General features: G+C 38.6%; 1 protein-coding gene across 6 annotated transcripts in view; it reads right to left on the bottom strand.

Moving 5' to 3' along the window:
• Nucleotides 1-1,490: 1,490 nt before the first annotated feature.
• The window catches only part of MIPOL1 (mirror-image polydactyly 1), a 168,358-nt gene continuing 150,543 nt past the window's right edge, over nt 1,491-19,305 (bottom strand). For all 6 annotated transcript variants that reach the window (XM_026051823.1, XM_026051824.1, XM_026051822.1 and 3 more), the window contains one exon: nt 1,491-2,730. In XM_026051823.1, coding sequence (XP_025907608.1) covers nt 2,664-2,730 — 67 coding nt within the window. In that variant the 3' untranslated portion in view covers nt 1,491-2,663. The remainder of the gene's footprint in view (nt 2,731-19,305) is intronic.

The raw sequence follows: 19,305 nt of genomic DNA, 5'->3' as shown, positions 1-19,305 counted from the left end.
TCATGATATTCAGTAATGCATAATAGAAGAGCAGGTAAAATTCATTGCTGATAAATGCAAAGTTWTGTATTCAGAAAACAGTCCTGTTTTCGTATACTCTACAATGAACTCTGAGTACTACAGTTGACAAATGAGATTTAGAATTATTATGGAGAAAAATACAACAGACACCAGATGTCATAAAACAAAACCAATACTAGAAATGATCATAAATGGGAGGACAGAAAGATAAAACATCAGCATTCCAGCTGATAAACTAACGTTTGTCTACACCTTGAATTCCCTGGCCAAATCTGGGCAAAAACACCACAGAACCAGAAAAGAAAGAGATTAGTGGAAGAAGGCCAATTAAAAACATGGCACAGCCTGTTTACAGGAGACTAAAGCTTCTGTCCATAAGTGAGATGATAGGGGTCCAATGTGAAATACAGAGAATCACTAGGGGCACTGAAAAAGTATGAACAGAGAATGTTTCTTCATTGTCTCTTTTAACATGAAAACTTGGTGGTATCAAAATGGTCTAGCTGTTTCAAAATAAAGAAAAGGAAATACTTCTTTCCTTAGTCCTATAGGACTGCTTGTCATAGGACAGTGTAGATCCCGAGATCTTAACGGAATTAAAAATTGCTCACTTATACACACACACACACANAAAAAAAAAAAAAAAAAAAAAAAAAAAAAAAAAAAAGCTCTTACATGGTACTAAATGCAAAAACACCACCTCTGACTAAGAAAGTGTTTACTGGATAAATTGCAAGATGCCAGAAGACTCTTCTGGTGAAGGGTCACCAGCATCTGCTCTGATTTTGTAACCTTATAACCTAGTCTTCACTATTGGTCATTGTCCAAAGTACTTTTTTTGGCTAGTTGGGTCTTTGGTGAAACATAATATGGTAGCGCTTATATCTTCTTTCTTCCTTGACCATTTCCTTAAATCAAAATTGGTTCAGTGGCACCAAGAGCTCAGAAGATCTTGTCTGCGCTCTATTTACTAATTATAGTAAGGAAAAAAAAAAAGTAGTAGAATCTTTCAAGCCTTGGACAGCAGCATACACCAGAAGACTAAGAAGTTGGAAGCTCGGGGTTGACAGTATTCAGATCTGGAAGCATTAAACTTTCTTCCCGCTAAGTGTGTGGGATTGACTCCTTGTCTGTCTTGCGCACTTCTGAATTTCCTAGAAAAAAAACTCTAGCAAATTTGGACTGCAGAATGCTACAAATTTCCATGCAAGGGGCAAGACTTGGTGGATTGAAACTGTGAGCATCTTAGATATGCAGAAGATGAAAGTTTAATGTGGAAGTGGTTGAAAGGAGAGAAAAGGATCAGAATGTCTCCATCTAGCCCAAATTAAAGTTTCTTTTTCTTCTTCATTCTTTTGCTAGAACAATCCTTCATTACATTTGTACAAGCAAAATCTGAGAAGACAGCATAACAACATTAAAGGCAAAGCAGAGTGACCAAGTGGAAGCCTTAGCAGCAACATTCACTCTGCTTAAGCTGGCTATCCTAGGGGTAGTTAAAAGCCCATTGTGTTTCAGAAAGTCAGTACTGAATTTGAGCTGCTTAGAGTTCACRCTTGCCTTTCTTGAGCATGGCACTTCAGAGCACTGAGCTGACCTCTCTACTTCAATCATGTGCCACAAACAAGTAGAAAACATGGAGGTGTACSTATGGAGGTCACATATATAGCTCTATGGCTAACTCTGGCTGTGTCTGCAAGGTCTAGAACACAGGTGTACCTGATTTTTTTCTCTTTACCCTTCTGTTTTCCCCCCTTCTTGTCGCCTGAACAGCCTTACAGTTCACTCTGAGGGCACTTGAGGAATAAACAAATTGGGGAGTTTGTAGTGTGGCTTCAGATTCAGCCTAGATGCTGCTGCTGAGTCAAAAGTACTAGTTTCCACTTAGAAGAAACTCTTGTAGGAAAGGGGTAAGAAACACATTTTACACTGGAAACATGAGTTCTGATTCTATAAGATGGATCTTGAGTAAGTGAGAGATTTTATCTCACAGGAAAGGACAGATCAACAGCAATTCAGAAAAATGTCTACTGATTGAGATACTGTATAATGTTATGAAGCTTTCACACAGCAATATATGAACCTGTTCCTCCAGATACAGCTGTAGCTATTAGCCATAACTGCTAAGAGTGAGGGGAAAAAAATCCAAGATAGTAATCAGAGATATTTTTGAATGTGAACCTACTTTATCAATTAATATAGTTAATATACAAATACTGCTTAGTTAACAGGCTTAGAAATAACATCAGAGATTTAAAATTGGAAACTGCTTTGCAGGATTTTGCACCCGAAGCACGAAAATATGATCAGGCTGTGTCCTGCAGCAGACTACAGTCTAGCAACAGTGAGACAACAAACAGACTGATAGAAAAAGCATCCACATCATTTTTCACAGCGCATAGTGCCACAATGCATCTGCTTAAAAACAAATATATGTTGCAGTGAAATATTTTGACAAATCACAGAACTCAGCAGCAAAGTAGTTAAACATTTATGATTTGATTTTATCTCAGCTTGGAATGTCGCTGGAGTGTCCCACTTCTAACAACTGTTTGCTAAGTTAAGGCTTTAGTGTTTACACAGCGCTGAATGAAGCAGCCTGGTCACCAGATGTGAATGCTTCCTTAGACTGGAGCTTTCAATCAGATCACGGTCCTAATGGTCCCCGCACCAACCTTCTTCCTCAGGACGTCCACCAGTCTTTCCAACCTGCGAGGGGGCAGGGGAGAGGAGAAAATAAAGAAGCGAGCGTCAGGAATGCTCTGGCTGAAAGAGACAGTGTTTGCACTCAACCAAGCTGTCCTGGTGGTGGTACCGCCGAGAAACAAAGCAGTACTGTAAAAGACAGACATTAAGGGAAAACGCAGACAACTTGCAGAAAACTTTTAACCTACAACCCAGCCCCTTTGCAGACAGTGGTATCTATCAACTCACCTTTTTTTTTTTTAGTGTATACTGCATTTGAAGTCCTCATACGGGATTAATGCAAACCCCTAAGCAGCAATCTTGCTGCACATACACCTTGCTGTGCAAGCACTATGTTCTGCGGTTCTTAAGGTATTGAGTGGTCCATGGTTCCTGTAAAATGTAACACTTGTTGATTTTCCTTAAAAAATATCCTGCTTGTTATTTAATGCACAAGATACTTTTATTGGCTAGTTTATAAATTTATGCCTAAAATCCACCTCAAAAGCTTTTTCAAAATGCACGATAAGATGGATTTCCAAAGATGCATGTGAAGGCATTTGAAGGTGGCCTGTATGACTGTTACGTCGATACAAAATAATTTACTGTCTAAGTAAGCAGGACAAAGAGACGCCTAAGACTCTTTTAGATTTAATGCACCTGGTATAAGCATGTCCAGCATCTCTTTGGCTTATTTGTTCTTTCCTTTGTATGTAGGAAAACTCAAAGCACTAAATTTGAATAGGATTTTCCATTTGCACATGTTTAACCTAAGCACTCCAGTAAACACATAGTCAAGCTATTTCTTCATTTTATCTGTATTTTATGAAGTTCTCCAGTGACCCCTCCTAAAAAAAAAAACCAAAAAAGTATAAAACTAGACAGTGAAGACAGCAGAACGTTTTCAGAGCCATGCCCAGCATGTTAGCGCACAACTTCCACAGTGGCAATGAAAAGCTCCAAATTCAAACAGCTGTATTCACTACTGTAACATTCTGACCTGAAAAGAAAGATTGAAAAAAAAAAAATTTACAACATGAGGAATGTAGATAGGAAATGTAAACACTACAGCTTTATCAAAGCTGTAAACTGCCCTTCATCTAATGGATACATTAATAAGTGCAATGCAGGAAAACTAGCTACCACATCTTGGATTTATTGCCACAAGTGACTAATGTGCACTGTATGCATTGAAACACTCTCATTTTCCAGGAACCACCAAGCACTGTGAAGCTACACCTTTTATTGTACTCACCAGGTGACACAATTCCTGAAATGAGATTAAGAATTCACCACCCTAAAGCCACCTCTCAAACAGCAGCAAATGGATGTGGAAAGTTCAGCGGGTTCTAGTCGCTGTACAGGGACACTAAAAAATCAGCTTTTAATGACTGTCAGTTCCGCTTTCCAAGCACAGGTAAAACACTGCTCCTTGCTCTCCAGTTTTCCATGGATCACTTTTATTTTCCTTTTTCAATTTTCCTTTCTTACGCCAGTGACACTTTTTTTTCCCCCCTATTTTTCCCCCTGTTTTTTTCCCCCGAGACACCAGTGTACATGCTCGTCTCTATGGAGGCTGCATGGAGACTCTATCTTACTTTAGTCATTCTACACAAGTGACAAGTCAGGGATTTTGCAGCTTATTTTCTCCCGACAGCTYTTCTACATTGGCTAAATCAATGTTTCCTGGATTCTAAACATTATGACTTGTAGTTACTGTTAGGTCATATTTTCCTCAGACCCTGCTACTGAGACGCTTAGGTGTTAAATCAGTTCTTAGCCCATGTACAACATTTCAGAAAGCAACGAGAGATCAGCCCTCGCTTGTAGTGGCAGTGAGGACCTTTGACCCCTGGATGTTAGGAAGCATCATTCCAGCTTTCGCTACCACTTTAAGCATCACTGGAGGTCTCTCTCTCAGTAGCATCTTCCCTAATGCGCTCCAGGAGCAAATCCCTCTCCTCTGAAACATAAAGGGTGGGAGAAACATGCCAAGTAGCTTGGACAAACAGAAGGTCTGAACTGCAACTGCTATTGTTTTCTGAGAGACAGCAGAAAGAAAAGGGAAAATCACAGCTTATTTAATTTGTAGCCCAGTTACAAAAAGCTGCTGCTTGGCTTATATACACAGGGGAAAATACTTTCAGTAGCTGAGGTGTCTTTAAGGGGGACGTGAGTCCGAGGGTCGCTGCTTAGAGCCTGTCCTGCACCCCGCTTCCATCTGCACCACTGTGAGCAACCAGTGACACTGCTCACCAGGGCAGGGGAGCTGGCGAAGAACTGCCCGTGTTTGAAGAGAAACACCACTGGGATGAAAGTAGCTGTCTGCTGTTTAACCTTGGAGCTGTCAGGCCTCATTGAAAATAACGAGGCTTAGCAATCATAGCTCCTGCTTTTCAACTGAACGATGACTGAAATCATCAGCCAGCCCTGAGGACGAGCCGTGCACAGCTTATTTGCCTTTTGTTTCAGCCATGTGTGGATTTGCAAATTTATTTATCCTTTATTAGAAGAAAGGGAAAAAAAGCAGCGGGGGATTAAGAAACCATACCTTTGAAAAAGATCTAAACAATAATGTAAAAGACAAACTGCAACAGCTATTTATAAGATAAAATAACAGAGAGAAAAATTCACCCCTACCCAGACACAAGACCCAATATACCACTGAAATCCCACTTAAGCCTACAAAATAATGCTATGGGCTGAACCAGTGGTTAATAACTCTTGATACGGGCCTCAGGGGGCTTTTGGGAGCGATAATCCCAGACTCTTTGTTCACCAAGGGTCCAACTCTTCCATCCTGACTCACAATAAACACCATTTTTCCTTGGGAGCAATAAAAGACAGCTGAGAAGAAGGCTGTTTGTGCCAAGGAGGTGCTACCTGTGAGGGAGGAGGAAGACCGAAGCACCCTTTACTAATCAGTATCTTTGTAATCTTTGTGTGGAGCCTGGCGGGTTACTGCAGCTGCTCTGTTTGGGAGCTGGGCAGTTCAGCCTGTGGTAAACTTTACCTCAAGATCAAAAGTAACTCCCAAATGTATTGGATTAAACAGCAGAATAAGAAGTGTTGGGAATTATCCTAAAGTTCTMATTTTTTACAGAACTTTGTTCAAAATATAGAAGACACTGACTTGAAGAAATAAACTTTTATTATTTACTTGTCCTTTCCTGTCATGAACACCCAAGGTAATGCCACTGCATTTTATTTAACTGAAAGTTACACTGACTACATTAGACTGTGCCCTCAGACACAGATTTAGTCAATAATATTTTTTTTTTTTTTTTTTGCTATGATGGCTCTTAGGTGGAGAGAAAGAGCCTGGTGAAGGAAACATTCCTCCTAATACAGACTAGATGACGACAGACATGATTTCTCTCCCAGAAAATAAGTTTGGATGCTCATTGAATTTGTATGTGATGAAGCAAGACAGATTCTGGTCATCTYTTCTTCTGATTATTTAAGACTGTGCTCTCTTACCTAGGTATACATCTGGCAAAATGCTTATGGACAGTATATGTTGTTATATGGAATGCTCTTACACAGCTCCTAAACAGTTTGACTTCCTGCTTTGATTTTCAGTAGCCTTATGGATTTCCCTTCAGTGCTTTTTAGATTGCCATAGTCTGAAGGAGAGCTAGAAATCCTCAGAGACTATTGTCTCCTTTGAGTATAAATCATTGTAGTTTTACATTCATTCTTATAAAACTGACTTAAAATTTATACTGACAGAAAAGCCCTATAATTGCAAAGTGTTACCTACTGATCCAACCAATGCTCACAGTGCAGACTGGCTGTGTGTATTTTTGGCTTGCTCTCCTTCAGGAATTTTGTTAAAGAAATGTAGATTCAATTTGGAGCATGGGCTCAGCAAAAACTCTACTACTGTTTAAATCCAAATAGATCAGTACATACAGTAGAGTACATCAGATCACACCCCACCATCTCTGGCCTAAGTAGCTCATTCTAAACTATAGCAGTGGCCTTTAATCACATAGTTATCACAGATGGATCTTACATGACATCTTGCTTCAGAAATAGCTAAAATGTCTACCCAATGGAGAAAGAAAAGAAAAAGAAGCATCCTTCAAGTAGCCCATGTCCTAATCTACAAGGCAATAAGGAGACTTCCAAAACAATAGCTTCTACCTGAAGCTGGAGGAGTTATAAAAACAAAACCCTCCTGGATTTTGAAATGCTATATAAAGGCTTATAAGGCCTAAACTATAGCCCTTGGTTATCTTTCTAGCAGATTAGATTAGGTTTAGGCTATGAAGATGGCCTTACTTGCGTGATTTCGGACTTCTTGTGGAATGTGTTTTGTTAACACTAATTCTCTTCAGAAATCTAGTATTTTAAAATATACTAGGTAAACCAAATACATTGGACAAAAGCATTATGAGCAGCTTAGCAACAGGGCTCACTGAATAACTGACCGTTCAAAATGGTCACAAAAATTTACTTAATTTCATCTCTTAATTAAAAAAACCCTTTCCTTTTCTTTTCCTTTCCTTTTTTTTTTTTTTTTTTTTTCTTTCATTTTCCTCTTGGATATATATCCTCCAATCAAAAATGGAATACTTCATTTTCAGGCATTTTCAGTAAAAGTTAAGGGAACAAATGACACAGAGAAGATAGGTTGCTGTGATACCAGTACTAATCTCATCCTGAGCCAGTCATTTGGACAGGATCATTTACTCAAGAGGCTGGAAGAAACTATTTTAATTCTTTTATCTGTACAAGGGAATTGGAGTCCAGCTGTTTCCCTGTAAGGTAGCAGCACTTTGTAAGTACTGGGTTGCGGGGTGGGTTGCTTTCAGTCTCAGTTATTGAAAAGGTGCTCTGCATTGAATAACATCCTTAAATACTCACTAGACTGAAGCCTGGAATGTGAGGAATGACCTGGCAGGTGAGCAGCCTATCTACCATGCTACAGAGGCATTCTTCCTCTTACTTCTCTATTGTTCACTCAAACTTAAGTTATTCTTATTCCTAAATGCAGGTTTTATTTTTGCCACCTGAGAAAAACCCCTACCTTTTCAACAATGTATTTTTTTGATATATTCACCGAAAAAAAAAAAAAAAAAAAAAAGGCTGATTGCATTTAATGAGTCCTATAGCAGCCCGTAGCAATTCCTTCATAAATGATGTTTCTGGTAAAGGCTAGATGATGATTTGGTTGCATCGGGCTGTTCTGCCTAACAAACCCTTCTCTGTATGTCACGTGTTTGAGAGCGGGCATCACTCTCAACTGGAGCCCAGCAGTGGTTTGGAACCTGGTGCAGGAATTGCTAAGGAAAATCCTGCACCCAGTATTGGACAGGTGGCTGGAGGGAATGATATTAACGGTCCTTTCCAATCTTAAAGCATGAGTCTTAGACACTGATTTCATAGCATCAACTAGCTTGAAACTGTGGTGCACCAACGTACTGAATCCAATTACTCCAGGCACGGCGGCCAATTCCTGCCTGCCCAGTGGTGTTTGTAATGTCACTCCAGAAAGCACGTTTCATTAAACTCACTGGCCTGCAATTTGGCAGGGCAAGCCATTCTTCCCCCTGAAAAACACTGTCACAAAACAAGCATTCCTATTAAATCCCTTTTAGCGTCTTCTCAACCCGAAAGAGCAATTCTGTATATGATTAAACTTAGAAGTAAATACAGCCAGTTGGGCTGCTGACAGCAGACATATTTCAAAATAAACCTGGCTTACACAGGCCTTGGCTAAAATATTAAGCCTTTATCTGTGGTCCACAATAACTAATCTTGTCAAATTGTTTGCTTTCTACCTTCTGTTTGGAAGATTATGAGCTAGCTCACCATTACTATTCACCTTGTGCCATCACTAGCGGTAGGAAAAGTGAATGGTAAACAGAGTTGGTCTGCCTTGACAGCATTTCACTCTGCTTTGCTTTGATGTAAACTGCTGCACAGGACAGAATAACACAGAATCAAAACTTCTCTATCTATGTTGGATTTAATGCCAACTTGCGAAAGGTGCTGCTGCTTCTTTGCATTAAAATGCTTTCTCAGGATAGCATACATTTTTTAATATTTTTTCTTAAATAAATGAGCTCATGAAAAAGAAAACAAAGCCCTAAAAGCACTACATGATCTGCAATATGTGTATCATTTAGACCAGGTACTCTTACTATTGGGAGGACCATTCACATCTCTTAAGTTGTTGACATTAAAGAGTTAAAAAAATGAAAATAATTGAAATAGAGAATAGGCAGACATATTTAAGGCCAAATGATTCCCATCAGATTGTTTAATCAGACAACAGAATTTTATTTAACTACTCCAGCTTCAATCCAGCAGTTTATATGCTGTTTTTATTCAAAGTTTATTATTTCTACTTGCTCACAAAAAAACCTTTCTATACTACCTTCTGTAAACGTGAATTACTTCTAGCACTCATAATTACTGCTTCCAGTCACTTGGTTCCACTAGTTGCCTTTGTAGATGAAATCTTGACATCGAAACCTATTCCTTATAGTTACAGCATTTTCACAATATTTGTGCTGATATGAAAAGGGAAGGGTCTGTTTGATTTTCTTGCTAAATACTTCCTAGAGCTTTCTGTCATGTGTTTAAGAAAAGCTGCAGTTTTACTTTACGGCTAATAAACCTTCACCATAGAAAGTATTTTGTCATAGTATTTACTCATTTGGAAGGAAGGGAAAATATTCCTTCCAATCAACTCCCCATCCCATTGGGGTCATTGGAGTCCTGTATTGCAGGCCGGCTCACTCTGTCTCTGAACAGTTCTCCACCTTTTTCTCAAGATCATATCTCAGAAGAACAAATACTCTTTGCTTTGAACACTCACAACATGGAGGATCTAACCATGATGCAAGGGGCAGAACGTTATGTAAAAGCAGACATCAGGTCTATGTTGCCTGATTGGTATTTTGCATATTGCAAATGTGGAGAGAGGTGAGACAACTTGATGAAGCTCAAACAATCATGAATACTGAAAAAGACCCTGAAACTTTTTTTTTTATGTATGCAAAGATAGAGAGGCCATCACTCTCYACTTCTTAACCCATGCTCCATGCCACATGAAGGAGTAATTACTAGCCAGTTCACAATTTACTTTCTGGAGGGTTTTGTTTACTTCTAAATCCCTCTTCAGGAATACTTAAAAGCAATGTAAAAATTCATCATCTGAAAAGAATGGTATTTCAGACCTCCTTAGAAGAAGTAAGATTGCTGGTGAGATGCAGGATGAACAGACTGAAGAACAGATTCAGGGATCTGTGGGCAGTGGAGACTCCAAACAATACTCTCCAATAAGAGACTCCAAAAGATCAGCCTCAAACCACCACATTGTTCCTTTCTGCAAGCTTCAAGCAAGCCTTACCTTTAAGACCAGATCTGAACTGCCTATTCCAAGCCAGTCCCATCCCCTTCTGTGCCTCTTCTAGAACAAGTAATTACAGTGAGTTTGCAAAATCTCAAATACTAAAGTACTATCCAGGCTGCATTTCCGTGCATCCCACCAAAGCAGAACTTTGGCAGACTCCTCTTGATAACATCCATAAAGACTGGCCTTTTTTTTTTTTTTTTTCTCGATTCCACAAATATTTGACAAAACCTGATGCAGACTTGCTGGCTCTAGACAGCTCTCAGTTATGTTGTGCCTCCCTGAGGTGGTTCCACCCTGATGACCAACAGTAATTCAGAGCTTGTGGAGAGAAAATTCCTTCATGTAAACCATCATCAAATTCCTCCAGTAGACATTAAAACTAATTCTTTTTTAACATAGATTTGATTTATTTTGGGAGATTTTCCTTCTTGGCATAACTGACCTGATGTTGCCCAAGCTAGAATGAGTTTTATGGAAATACAGTAATCAAGTAACAATAGAAAAGAAAAGGGTTTAGATGTAAGAGAAAAGTATGCAGTCATGCTCCCACTTGTGATAACTCCTTCATAATTGGCCTGGACTGGTAACTGAACTCTCCACCCTTCCGGTGTAATCTAGTGGCATCTACCTAATATGTATCTTATGCACAGACTTCCCATGGATTTAGAACAACTCATACATAACTATACTTCTGAAAAACATTTATAGATAGAATAACAGCAGCCCTTCCTCAATAATGGACAAAGAAAATACTCATGGAGGAACATTCTCCCTCCCTTAATGTTTAACATATACAGATAGACGTTATTAGCATTAAGCATGTCTCTCAGGATGATCTTGGGATGAGGTCACATATGCAGAAGCAAAACCAGAACGTGTCTTACTGCTCACTTGAACACAGCAGATCAGTTTTTAAAAAACCCACTGAGAATTAGCACCACAGACCAAAGTGTCTTCTGCACTCACACAGTGCTCCTTAAAACACTACACAGACTTTTTACTMACTTATCAGTCATTTAAGGCCACTAACATAAAAAGTCCTTGCACTTTTAAGCTTCAGTAATCTTTCCCATCAGTAAGCATACACACTGTCCCTGAATTTCCCCCGCACCACAGTCAGGACAATTCACATTATTTTCTTTTGGACTGTCCTTCTGTTCCATGTTATCCATGGGAAGAAGTTTCAGTGTTGATTTTCTCTCCACCTGCTCCTGGGAGGTCCGTGGATTCTTGCACTAGGCTGAAACAGGAGAGGAGCAGCGGACCTTCCCCTGGCAGACTCAAGCCTTGCTGCATCTCTACTAGGTAGTGACATGGATGACAAATTGTAGGAGAAAAATTTGTTACCCTCTGATGATGAAAACTTAAAGACTTAAAACACCAAAATTAATAAAATTCTTTAAATCTTAGAGTAAAATATATTCTCGGTGTTTAAAGCTGGAGACTTGTGAGATGTATTTTGTGTTGCGTTCACCACTTAGGATATCATTTTTACCAGATGCACAACTATTACATTCTTAAAATGATTTACTTTACTATTTTACCAAATAAAGGACTAAGCTGATAAAAAAGTATGTCACATGAGAGACACAGTAAAGTGCTAAACAAGTGCAATTGCAAAACACACATCTCCTCTATCTAAAGTGTCTCCCATTCAAAGGGTAATTTAGATATTTTTTGTTGGCAAAGCCTCCAAAAATATAGAAAATATTACAAAATAATAGAAAAAATAGAAAAAATAGAAATATAAAAGATGTACTGCTCATGAGCTCCACATAGTTCAGTTCTCTATATAATTACATTTAAAAAATAGTACCTACATGAAAAAATCTGGTTATGTCTATAATAATTCAGTATTAGATTAGAGAATTATTTTTCACTTGGAGAACTAGCTCCTACTTCAGTARCAGCATGCTTAATTTTAAGTAAAGAAACATTTTCAATGATTTCAAGTTTGCTTAAAATTAAATGCTTTTGTGAATTGGGTCTAGTCAGTTATTTCCATTTGATGTTATAAAGAACTATTCTAGAAATCAGAATTAGAAATATGCAATTCAGAAGCTTCTGTAAGTCTGAGGTTTTAGTTGAGCTTCTGCACATTCATTTACAGCATTCAGCCTTCTGCATATGTTGAGAAACAGTATGAGTACTAACAGAAAGARCCACAATTTATTTTTATTCCTTCAGCCAAGCCACAAATAAATTACTCTTGCAACAAACCAAACACTATTTAGTAGCAGCAATGTAAACGCCACGATCTATTTTATTTGGATATAAAATATTAAAGTAAATTATTATTTACTGGGGCACTCATTTTTTTGGCTTAGGAAAAAAAAAAAGCAGGTTTCAAAAAAAAAAGCTTTCCTACCATTCTTCAATCTGCTTCAATCCGCAATCAGTCTGCTCTTCAAAAATTATTTAAAAATTTGTAACAGCATGGTTAGTTATACGCTTACAAATACTATTCCAGCATGCTTCTTCCCAYTGGGCAAACAACTCCAAAACCTAATTTGTTTGTGTTATTGGTCTTACTAAATATTAGTCTTTGCAAGTCTGGTTTACACCATTTATGTTAACTATGCCAATATTGTGATTTTGCTCTGAAGTATTCCACAACAAGCTGATATTATACAATACAAGACCAAGAGCTAGCCGATCCAGTTTACTGAGTATACTCAGTGTATTTTGCTACTGATAAATCAATAAAACCATGTTGTAATCTACAAACTTCCATCTCTGTGAAGCAGCTATAAGCAAACTGTAAATGAACACACAGGTCAAAAACTGGGATGCTGTGACTATATTGACTCTGAAAACATTTGACTTTCACCGAATACGTTGTAGTGTTTGACAGACGAAGTTTGAGCACTGCTTATATTTTCTTGAAAGACTGAGATGATAAATATTCAAATGATGATAAATATTTGTGCTTATATTGTAACTACCCATACTTCAAGAAAACAATAGCTGCACTCCAGTCCACAGCTCTCTATAAGTATACAGAGGTTAAGTAAATGTAAATCATAGCTACACAAAGAAAGTCAATACCTAACTTAGACTGCCTATCTGCTAAATTTTGCATTCTTCATCTATGTGAAATTCCCTGAAGCCAGTGGATGGCCTGGGTGTGCAAGGAATGCACAGAAGACTTATCTGTACTTCTCTTCTGTCTGGGATTTCCTGCTTCATTCCGCTAAGTCCAGCACTGAACATAATGCTGGCAGTGATCATAAGCTGTCAGAGGYTTAAGGCTTTAACTTATGACACCAAAAATATCTGTGAAGAATCAYATTCCATGATCGGCTGTCAATTTAATAGATTGTTAAATGTATGAGACTTTTCAGTACAGATCAGTACCCTGAACTGATCTGCTAAAGACAGTTTTAGAGGGAAAATAATTAACAGTCATTAGTCCTAAAAGGGTCTTAGCTTCAGCAATTTTGAACATTCCCCAGATCTTCCCAGCTCTCAGAATGGGCTCTAGATCTCTGAGTGTGTTCTGTGCCTAAGTGTCTTCCTGCAGTACATGGAGAGCACTGCAGCTCCTTGGGGTGGGATTTGCAACAAGTGCCACAGGAGAAGGGCATTGCTAAGCTAGCCATGGTGGATTTTGTTATCATTATTTGTTTGTTGTTTTTCATCTTAGCCCCTCAGTTTGTCTTCCTACAAGCTGCCAAGAGGTCCCCAAATTGCCCTTCTCTAAAATGAACCTGGGGCTACTTTGTTCTTGTTAAGGTGGTAAACATAAGGTTGGTGCTAGCACTCTTCCTTTGGAAAACAAGATAAAAATTCCTATTGCCTGCCAGGTAGAACATTCAGTCAAGTGGAGGAAAACTACCTTTTAACTTACATCTCTGACCTCTGAGGCAGCAGGATCTTCTCCACTTCTCATTTTGAAGCTGTGAAATGTTATTAGACCTGAAGTTATGGTTCTGTGGGTGGTGATCAAAGGCCCTCTCTTGGAAAACGAGSGATATCATTTCCAAAACTGTCTCCATATTTGTGTTCAGTGGACTGGATAAAACTGGACTTTTCTAGGACTGAGAAAGTCCTAGAGGAAAGGATCAGATCTCAGCTCTCAGAGGTAATTAGCCCACTCACTGCTCTCTCATCCACCTTTATTTTTCTGCTTCAACATAAGGAGAGCATCCAAGCCAAACAGCTAAAACAGCCCCTTAAGAGATGAGAGATTTGAACAAGATTGAAACTCAGCTCCTTTCTGTCACATCCTGGATGACCCTTCCCACTCCCAAGCAAATGCTTAGAGGAGGGAGGGACACAGGCACCACAGAAGCCTCTGAAACGACACAGCTGAGGACCCTGCTGTGTGTTGATCTCAGCTCAACCCTTGTGCATTACTCTCTTTTGCACATTTCTCTGAGTTTGTGCCTCCAAAGAAACTGGGAAAAATGACAAAGTTGTGTGCTTTGTATTTTTACAATTGGAAGTTTTCTGTTTATGCTAATGTACATCCTCTCTTCTTTGGGCCAAGAAGTAACTGGTATTAATGGTAAGTAGCACCARCCATTCCCGCCATCACAGTCTGCATATTCTAAATGGACCATAACTTGGAGTATTCAATTCAAATTGGCAAGTGCAGTGTTATCCAATTAAGATAATATAATTCAATGTGCAAAATATATTAAAGTTTTGCAGAAGTGATRTATTTCCCTTTGTGCAGCATGAATAATACCTTAGGCATACCAAGGAAAACAAGATCTGCCTAGTGACACAAAACATTGTATACCTCAAACAGTCAGATCATGCCACAAGCGATTTAATTTGTTCAGCTCTCCTCAGATTTGAACTCCAGTCCAATATATTATTTCCTCCATAGAGTTAAATAAGTTTCTGGTTATAGCTTTGTTGAGTTCCTCTGAAGTCAAACATAATCTCACTGATTTACTCAGTTCTTTTATTACAACAAATAGGTATCTCTGCATGACTTTATAATGCATCTTGTTACCATGCATACTAGTGCAGTCTAAAGGGATTTTTTTTTGAGAGTCATTGGCTTTACTATAGAGTTTTAAGTACCTAAATAAATTCTGTCTGTACTACGAACTGCTTTCAGTTAGATCACACAACTTCCTTCACACATTTCAATTAGCTTTAATTCCTCATTAGACTTAATCCCTAAATCAGAGTATCTCCAAACCTATTGCTCCCAAATCCAGTAATTTCACACTTGCTACTATAGTTAATGGTAATATTTTCATATACATGATTCTTACTAGAGTTTTTATTTCAGACTTTTTCATGATCCTACTCATGCCTYGCATGCCAAAGAAACTTTGCATCAGCTGTGCTACACTCGGCAGAATTCTTTAGGGTATGTGGTAGTTTTGCGTGTCTGGGAATCTTCCATCTGGCTAGCGTGGGTTTCCTAAACACTATAAAACCCCGCCTGCGGAGACTATATATCTCTTATGGGCCCCATGGAGCTCATAATCTGCTTCTAATCATTGCATGAAGCAGCCGGCACATCAGTCCTCATGAAGCATCTTTTTTTTCATGCTGAATCTCCTTTAAGAATTTCTGATCCAGTCCTGAAAGTCCAGAGCTATTGCTAATTTTCACTGGTGTCTTAGACTGCTACATGAGTTTCCTCTTTCTCTCTCCCACTAGTTTTCTTCCATACAGACGCTCCTAACCACTGACTTCTCTTGCTTTTTATAACAGTAAAAGATCATTAGCACTTTGCCCTCAGTTGTCGTCTGAATATACATACCAGCATCTGTTTCGCAGTAAACTACAGGTCARGTCCTTAACTGGGACAAATGAATGTAACTGAACACAATAGAGCTAAGCCAATTTACTGCAACCGAGAAACTAGCTTTATATTTACATTCTTCAACAAAACATCAGGACAAACTTACCATTTCAAAATGCCATCACCAATTAAATTTTTCCCTATGTGATATTAAAAGATGACCAATTATTCAGCTCCTGCAGAAATTCACAGCAGCAGACAGCATAGTGCTTTTCATTAAAAGCAAAATCACTTTTGACATCTGCTGAATTATCTACTGACACAAATCAGTGAAACTATTAATATCTACAGAGTTGTACTTCTGGTCTCCAGCAGTTAATGTGTTGATCTAACATGTTCCAGAATACACTTTTGTAAGGAAAAAAAAAMCAGATTTTAATAGCAGAATCTGAACATCTAAAGGTATTAGCTTAACAATAACAAGCCAAATTATATTTAGTGTTTTAAAAGATGAAAACTACACAAGTGTATCTTTAAAATTTAAAATTTAAAATTYAAAATTTAAAGTCAACTGAGTTCTTTAGCATTTGATGGTTCCTCCAAAACAAACAGCTTTGCAACCCAGTGAATGTACAACTTATTTATTTTGTGCAGTGTTTCTGCCTGCAATTTCTAATTAACTGGCTTCATTCTTATTTATAACAAGTGACTGAAAGCATACAAGCTAATTCTTCAACCAAATATACGTAGGTATGATTTTAAAGGAGGGATAACTAGCTAACGACATTTGCATGTCGGAAAGCAGTTCTGTCAGTATAATAATTCAGAAAACTTGCTTTTAGTTTGCTCCCCACATAGCTATGCTGTACTGAATACAATCTGTGCATTAAAGATACCATGTTTGCAGTTAGAAATTTCCAAGGACTTTAGACCTGTATATAAAGATACTCATTTTACCCTTTTCTGAGACACTGACCTGTATCCTCATTTCAAAATGAAAACCACATCTTTATGTTATTAAATCTTTGTTTTGATCTATTAGTATTCACCAAAGTGCCATTTTATACAACCCCACGCTGAATAGGCAAAGCTGGAGGTAACCATCTGCAGCTTTAGAGCCTGCGTTTGAATTGATGAAAAGAGCTTTGTGTTTTCATTGCCAAGTTTGATTCTTCCAGTCATTAGACATTCCCCTCAGATCGTATCAATGAAGCGGACTCTCTTACACCCATGTGTTAAATTCCCTTCTCCTCATGGTTTCCTTTGCCAGCTCTGCTCCAGAAAGACCAGCAGGTCTAAGCCACATTCTTCTCACAGCTGTGTTAAAAAAGAGCATCAGAGCGGCTTCCCCAAACCCATATGTGTATCTGGTCAGTGCCCTGTCAGAGGGTCATCTCACATTGTGGCGAGATTATTCAAAGATTCTTTCTTGTTCTTGAACTACACCACTCAGCTCATGCTGGGGAAGATTAGGCCCAGCAGCGGGCACTGGAGAGAGTCCCAGCCATGGATGCGGAATGCAYACAATTCCTGTCCTCCGAAGGCACTTTTGTTTCACCTTGAAGAAGATGATGATTCTGATCATTTAATAAATGCTCCTTATTTTTTTTTTTTTTCATTTCAGCATCATTTTCAAATAAGTGAAATACTGGGAAGAACGGTATATATTTGTCTTTCTCACTGGTGGACTTGTTTAACAGCATCAGTTAAGAAAAGAAATTAAGTGAACAACTAGGGAAGCACAGAAAGCGTGCTCAGAAACGCTGGAGGAAACCCAGGAACAGTGAGAAATAAGTGCGATCTAACACTAACAATGAAAGTTAGGCTATCAAAAAAAAAAGAGGTAGAGCAAACGACTGCTATTAAAGGTAATATTTCTTTTATGAGAGACAATAATTTCCTTTGATAAAATTATCTACTTATCCACAGGATAGCTTAATTTCCTCTTGCATTTTGTCGACTGTATCTACAACTTCCCTGACTTCCCCTTCAATACAAACAAATACAAAATCAAAAGAAARAGATCTCTTCAATAAACGGTTAAGGATAAATCATGTCAGAATTTCTATTATACATCACTTTCAGTACATTTTCTTTCTTGACAGTAAGAAGTAGCTTGGCAAAGTGTCCAAGCAGTATGCTTAGCACATTTGTGCCTATTTTTACATATGCATATTCTAGCATTGCACTATTATCTTGTGGCTCGTGTTTGCTTTTAGAGGTTTACACAGAAATTCTGTACGTCCTCCCTCTGCTATCACAGAAGCCRTGTGAGTGCAAGCATGACAGGGCTCACACACACCAAGCTAAATTTTACTGGACTAGAATTATTAGACTGAAATACAAAATAAAAACCTTCAATAGAGAAACTTCAGATTTAAGATTTCTCCCAGCTTCCAAGCTATCGTCCCTGGAAAAAATACATGAAAAATGGCCTCCACCTTTACCGATTAATTGGCTAATATTGATTTAGTATCACACTGTAAYCTCCTCTGATCTCACTGACACCAGTAGCCACTCCTCAGTCCCAGAGGTTGCAGCAGGAAGGACACTTTTAGAATATCTCGCTTCTTCCAGCTCTTGCTGGCAGAAACACTAATTRATTCACAGGCTTTTCCAGGCAGGCACCTTCTCCAGGTCAACCCCATTTCCCTTCTGGGGCTGCACCAGCTGGCTCCAGCCTCCTCGGGCAGGACAAACTTGCAGGGGGCCTGTGGCTCTGTGCCAGCACTCCTAGAAAATTGCATGCCACTGCCCTAATCCTTTGTTTGGAACAGAGATATAAACAATAACAAAAAAAAGGAGAAAATTTCAGTTATAGCAACTCTGCAGAATATGATATATATTTAGCACCCCACAGATTGTTATAATCTCCCATTGAATATGTGTGTATATATATAATATATACACCCCAGATGTATTAGTAAATATGTATATTTTTACAAACAGCACACAGTCAAAATTTGTACTTGCTCTCTAAACTACAATATTAAACTACAAGATTGCGCTCTTCAAAGTCAGATATGCATCCTGTTAGCTATTTAAAATCAAAATAGATGCACATTAAAGCTGCACAAAGCTGTGGGGCCGCTCTCTGACCAGGAGTATTTTCTCTTTCACACCACCAGCCCTGCTGGGACTGTGAACCATCTTCTCCAGCGAGTGTACACGGTTGCAATTCACTTATCACACTGCAATGAGCTGCTGCGAGATGTTCCCTCCGCTTTAGTACGAACAGAATTTTACTATAGCCAAGTTCACTACAGACAGATTCCAATATATCCCCCTTCTGGCTCACAGCTGCTGTTTCATGTGGGATGGGATCCAGAAATTTCTTAGATGCTTTGTGCTCTTATGCAAAACACAGCACTGCCGTTCTGGCTAGGAACGCTCCCTTTGAGAGCAACAATTGCAGCAGGTAAACTCCTTATTGAATACCTAAATAGATAAAATCATGGAGATATCATGGAGAAAACAAAACTGTTTCCGATTCAGCATGTGATATGGACTATAA

The sequence above is a fragment of the Nothoprocta perdicaria genome, unplaced genomic scaffold (assembly GCF_003342845.1).
Source record: "Nothoprocta perdicaria isolate Ctin4 unplaced genomic scaffold, notPer1 scaffold_8, whole genome shotgun sequence".
NCBI lineage: Eukaryota > Metazoa > Chordata > Aves > Tinamiformes > Tinamidae > Nothoprocta > Nothoprocta perdicaria.
This window is presented reverse-complemented; position numbering and strand designations above follow the sequence as displayed.